Here is a 6,589-nt window from a genome sequence, read left to right as displayed (position 1 = left end):
ACTAATAAAATTTATTTTTTTGGCCAACATTTTAGTGAATTTAGTTATTATTCTAAATTCCAAGTACTAAATTCTAAACCTAAATCTCAAATCTAATAATATAAAGATAAGGTGTTGTCTAAAAGTGTTGACTAATATAGATAAAAAGTATTAGTCTCCTGACATTTTTTCATGTGAAATAATTTTCATCTTTTGAACTAATTTTTAAAATTAAATGAGGTTCATTTGATATCAATGCAAAATTTTATTTCTTATCATACTTGAATTCTTTTTATTTAAAATCAAAATAGTTCTCTAATTTTTGTAACTTGATGGCTATGTTATTAAGGGGTGTATGTGAATCGGATAAGATATAGTAAAAATATTGATCCAATCCATATTATAATCACTGTATCAAATTAAATTTAATAAATACATTTTTTAGGTTTATAAATCGGATTGAATATCAGATATATATTTAAAATAAATAAATATTTTAAAAATTTATTTTTATTTAAAATCAATAAAACACTTCTTTTTTACTCTTTTAGATATGTTTATTCTTAACATAATATTAAATAAAACATAAAAATAATAATTTAATTTTTATTTGTTTATTTATTTTTTGTAAGTACCTACTTAAAATTCATAATCTGATTTTATTAGTGTGTCTAGTTCAATTCAATCGGATCTAATAATCTTACAAATCAAAATATATCTATAATTTTTAGATCAAATTTAAATAATTATCGCAGAATTATATATGAGATCCGCTCCATAAACATCCCTTTATGCATGCTGTGCTGCTGTAGGGTCAGGGGAGTTGATTTGATCATCATATCTCGATGGTTATACCAGTATGGAAGTGGGAATTTATAATTTTTATTTTTAATAAGAAAGATCTATTCTTTTTGGTAGGTATATAAAAGACTGATTAAAAGAAAAAAAAGGTGCAAAAACGAAATATTGTGTCGAGGTTGCAATTTGAGACCATCGAGATAAAAGGCAGGGTTGGTTTGAAATGCTGTTGCTTTGCCTCTTTTGGCATGAAAATGGCTACTAATTAGTCAACAACGTTGCGCTACTCATATGAAGTAGACCGGTAGTTTCCTTTTCTACTTTCCAATGGAGCGTTCTGTACATAGATGAATAAATAAAAGCAGTAATAATGAGAGAAAAAATCTAGGGTTAGCAATTTTATTAAATTCTGGCTAGCATGTAATCAATAAAAGAAAAATGAATAATTCCACATCATTGAATGAAATCTCACACCATTAAAAATATCATTGATAATTATTTGATGGTTATAAATTACAAAAGTTATTGGTCTCTTAACACTCTTTATAATTAAATACAAATTTGGGTTTAACTAGTCCATAGCTTACTAAAAAATAGTCAAATAGACTAGTTCAAAATTATGGTGATAGCTGTGGTGTTTAAAAAATTTACTTAATTTATTAAAAAATTAATATTTAATATTAAAAATATAAAAACAAATAATTATTAAATATTTAAATTTTGTTATAAAAAATAAATTAAACAAAAAATAAATACTAAATTATAATCGCTATAGAATTCACCCAAAATTATATACTACCGTTTCACACATTCACAGGACATTTTCCCACGCATTGTGCAAGGTGCCGCTTTGGTCAACACGTAGTTTGAGAGACACAAAAAACAAATAGAAAAATCAAAAGTAAAATAAAATTCCAATTTGCGAATATGCTACCACCTGCTTAGTTTGACTTGGTGAATAAGACACATATATCTTCTTATGTATTAGTACTCTATATATACAATAATATAATGGCCAAATAATGTAATATAATATAAGTAGTAACATTAGCATTTATAGGCGGTATCAAATCATCGCTATATTCATCCCATACAACGCCAAAATTATTAGCAGTAGCAGTTCTAATTAGACTATACGTATATATATTTGGTCTCTAAATTGAGCTAAGAATCAATCTTCTATTCATCTATCTTAGAAAAATTAAGGGGTGAGGATGGTTGAGTTAAGGTTGATAAAGGGTATGCCAACTTTATTGGTTATATGGTGTATATTGCTTGGTGTTCTGGGGAATTTGCAGAAAGGTGAGGGTCGAATTAGACATTACAGATGGGATGTGAAGTACGAGTATAAGTCCCCTGATTGCTTCAAGAAGCTGGTGATCACCGTTAATGGGAGATCTCCAGGACCCACCATCCAGGCAGAGGAGGGTGACACTGTGGTTGTTGAAGTTAACAACTCTCTCGTCACTGAAAACCTTGCCATCCATTGGCATGGGATTAGACAGGTACATCAACCACTACACAAATATTTAAAGCAAAGTTCATCACTCAATTGTTATATTTGTTATAGTAATTTTGTTGCATATGCATGTGATGATAGATTGGAAGTCCTTGGTTTGACGGAACAGAAGGTGTAACTCAATGTCCGGTACTTCCCGGAGACACATTCAAGTATCAATTCGTTGTGGACCAGGTATAAATTAAATTAAATTATATTGTTCATGCATGATTCATTATTTTTAATTAGCTAGTAAGTATTTGGTTAAATGAATGGGACAGGCTGGAACATATCTATACCATGCTCACTATGGAATGCAAAGGGAAGCAGGGCTATATGGACTAATTAGGGTGTCACCACGTCAGCCAGAACCATTTTCATATGACTATGATCGAAGTATCATTTTAGATGATTGGTTCCACAAGAGCACATATGAACAAGCAGCTGGATTATCTGCAATTCCTTTCCAATGGGTCGGGGAACCTCAGGTATATCAATCATTTCAGAGTTTTCTTTAAATATTTAGGAGTAAATATCTATTTCAAATCCTGTTTATTTGCTCAAAGCACAAAAGCATCTTTTCACAACTTGAAAATCTCTAGTCGGATTTGAAGTAATTAGTTTAAGTGGTCTTTATAAATAATAATGAGCAATGTTACATTGTTAGTAAATATTATCATTTTTGTCTTATAAGAATTGATACTTATATTTACAAATGTTGCACACAAAAAATATATAATTTATATTTATATTTATCAAATTTAATACAGTTTGTACCCATATTTTTTAAAATTTGTACACATGAATTAATAAAATTTATTTATTAAAAATAATTTAATGTATAAATTAGTTAAATAATAATAAAAAATACTAAAAATTATTCGTCCTCAAAACTTTTTCAAATATCACAATTGTTGAGACTAATTTTTTAAATAATTAAAGACTAATTAAATATTTTTAAATTATAAAAAAATATTTTGTCCATTCATAAAATAGTCAAGAATAAAAAAAAGACATTTCTTTGTATTTTACTTTGTTATCTCATCTCAATATCTTAAGTATATATTTGGGTTGCATTGGCACAGTCACTGTTGATAAATGGAAAAGGAAGGTTCAACTGCTCTTTATCATCTCCAATAACTGGAATTTGTAACGCAACAAATCCAGAATGCGCCCCCTTTTCACAAACGGTGGTCCCTGGAAAAACATACAGACTCAGAATTGGCAGCTTGACCACTCTTTCAGCCCTCTCTTTCCAAATTCAGGTAATCTAATTCAAACCTCATTTGTCAACGTCTTATTCATTTATTGCGTTGCTTCTATTCGGTTCAACACATCTACCACATGCATGAAAATTAATTAAATATATTGTGCTTGATATTTTGGCAAAAATATTTTTGTATGGGGAGAATTTGAGTGATATCCACCAAAATGAGGATGTTTTGTATTGTCGAAAATAAAAATATTATACGTACACTAAAATTAATTATTATATATTTATATATAAATATATATTATTTAAATTATTTTTAAATGTATTTTATATTTTAAGTTTGTATTAATATTTAATTTTAATAATTAATTTTAAAATATATACATTGGATAGAATTGTATTTTTCTTTTTTTTTTTTGAAAATGAATTAATCAAAAATGAATTATAATATTTTAAAAAATCAAAAAAGAAATTTATAGAGGGCGAATTGTAAGACTTTTAAAGAAGAAATTTTAAAAATAGAATAGGTGGGACAATTTGTGAAAAATGAATAACTTAGGTTGACTTCTACATATCACCATGTCTGAGTAATTCACATATTTGGGCAATTTTTTTTCTGTAAAACATATTACACAGAATCATATTTCCTCTGCTCTGATATAGAATTCCATGAAATGTATAATAAGAATAATAAATAAAGTTGAAATGCATGCAGGGCCATAAGATGAGAGTGGTGGAAGCAGATGGACACTATGTTGAGCCATTTGAGGTAGAGAATTTGTTCATATACTCTGGTGAGACCTACTCGGTGCTGGTTAAAGCAGATCAAGACCCTAAAAGAAACTATTGGATCACCTCTAACGTTGTAAGCAGAAACAGAACCACACCACCTGGTTTAGCCATTTTCAACTACTATCCTAACCACCCTATGCGCTCTCCCCCAACCCCACCACCAACACCTCCTGCTTGGGACGACGTTAAGCCCAGGCTGGCCCAGAGCCTCGCCATCAAAGCCCGCCAAGGCTTCATTCAAAAGCCTCCAACAACCTCTGACAGAGTCATAGTACTCCTCAACACCCAGAACACCATAAATGGTTATCGCAAATGGTCCGTTAACAATGTTTCTTTCAGCCTCCCTCAGACCCCTTACCTTGTTGCACTCAAAGATAATCTAAAAGACGCATTTGATCAAACACCTCCTCCTGAAGGCTATGATTCTGTTAACTATGACATTTTCAGTGTCCAAAACAACACCAATGCTACTTCCAGCAATGGTATTTACAGGCTGGAGTTCAACTCAACGGTGGATGTTATACTTCAGAATGCAAATACCATGAACAAGAACAATAGCGAGACACACCCGTGGCATCTTCATGGACATGATTTTTGGGTTCTTGGGTATGGAAATGGAAAGTTTGACAAGGACAAGGACCCTAAGAAGTACAACTTGGAGAACCCCATATTAAAGAACACTGTTCCGGTGCATCCCTATGGTTGGACTGCACTGAGATTCAAAGCCAATAATCCTGGAGTGTGGCTATTCCATTGCCACATAGACTCACACTTCTACATGGGCATGGGAGTCGTCTTTGAAGAAGGAATCCATAGACTTGCTGAGAAGCTTCCTTCTTCTATTATGGGTTGCGGTGAAACCAAAACTTTTAGACCTTAATTAGTAATAATAACTAATTCAACCACTTACAATCAATATTGTTTCATCTCATTTCACACTTACCTGTATTCTTTTATACGTTTCAATTGTATTGTTATTATATGATTTTATCAAGTGGGATTAAAGTCTCTTCTGCGTGCCAATCTATTTTTTCCCCTAGATACTCTCAATAGAAAATAGGAAATAAAACGAAAACGAAAAGATCAGATCAACACGTTTAACTGAACAAAGAATCAACGAACATATTATTACATGTGGATCAATATAAGCTATGAATTGTTTATCTGAAATAATGCAATTAAAAATCTTGTTCTAATCACAGCACAAGTACTGAATATGATTGTAAGTTTGACATAAAACTTCTAGAAGATGTTTACTGGTTAGGATAATAAGGTGGAAAACTTCCAATTAACCATGGAATTTATCGGAGTCATGGGTTGCCTGGTCAGGGGCATCTATCACTGTCTCAACAATAAGTAATTTGACATCTAGTTAGTATCACTGGCTATAATCAGATAACAATTTCAACATTTGACAATACAATACATACACCAAATTCCCCAACTACATTGACAAATTACAGTAACAAACTTCCACAATCAATGCATCAACTTGTTCAATCCTTGTCAGCGTATCCTTCTCCTTCTTCAGCTTGGCAACCTCAGCCTTCAAAGCTTCCACCTTGGCAAGCAGAGAAGCGGCCCCTGACTCAGTGTCAGACGCCCATTTTCGCTCCCGAGACAGCTAGGAGAGAAGCAAGGTCTCCAATTCGGAGAGACTGAGGATCTTTGAACCAGTATCCTCAGCGCATCCTTCACAGCCTTCAACCGAGAAGCCTCCCCCGCCCCCAATTGCTCCTTCAGCTTACCAGACTCCACTTGAAATTGACGGAGCTTACCATCCAAAAGAGCCACTTGAGACAACATCGGCTCCGCCTTCCGAATGATAGCAACCGAGCGAAGGAAAACGTGGTACATGGACTTCGCCTAACCGGCAACGTCGCAATCATGGAAGAAGTCCTCGGTGCCTGACAATAGAGTTGTGCATGGACCGGATGAAATCGAGTTTGATGTGACTCAGACCCGGCCCAAAATATATACCGGGCCTATTTATTAGACCCGAATCTGACCCTAGACCCGATGAAACCTATATATTTTCGGGCCACGATTATATCGGGTAAAAACCAGGTCGTTAACATTACATTACCTTGATACCTTCTTATAAGCTAACATGTGAAAATATCTAAATTTTCAAGACTCCAACCATTATTTGACATGGTAAAATTCACTTAGAAAAATATAACAAGAACCAACTCTTCTCTAAAATTAAAGCATAACCATAATCAATACTAATATTGTCTAATAACACCAAATATTTAAATCAATACAAATAACATAATATTATGCATTAGTCTAAAATCTTATGCATT

At 32.3% G+C, this 6,589-nt stretch overlaps 1 protein-coding gene across 2 annotated transcripts; it reads left to right on the top strand.

The window, feature by feature from the left end:
- Nucleotides 1,798-5,289, top strand: LOC107631111 (L-ascorbate oxidase). Of its 2 annotated transcripts, XM_021119387.1 has the most exons (6): nt 1,798-1,985; nt 2,016-2,282; nt 2,378-2,470; nt 2,557-2,763; nt 3,361-3,540; nt 4,204-5,289. In XM_021119387.1, exons 2-6 carry the CDS (start codon nt 2,019-2,021, stop codon nt 5,158-5,160), a joined length of 1,701 nt encoding a protein of 566 aa, XP_020975046.1. In that variant the 5' UTR covers nt 1,798-1,985; nt 2,016-2,018; the 3' UTR covers nt 5,161-5,289. The 2 variants fall into 2 exon arrangements, with proteins under 2 accessions (XP_020975046.1, XP_016189927.1); XM_016334441.2 differs by having other exon boundaries at nt 1,798-2,282.

Source organism: Arachis ipaensis, chromosome B03 (assembly GCF_000816755.2).
Source record: "Arachis ipaensis cultivar K30076 chromosome B03, Araip1.1, whole genome shotgun sequence".
Classification (NCBI taxonomy): Eukaryota; Viridiplantae; Streptophyta; class Magnoliopsida; order Fabales; family Fabaceae; genus Arachis; species Arachis ipaensis.
Note: the sequence above shows the minus strand (reverse complement) of the source record. Positions and strands in the feature narration are given on the sequence as shown.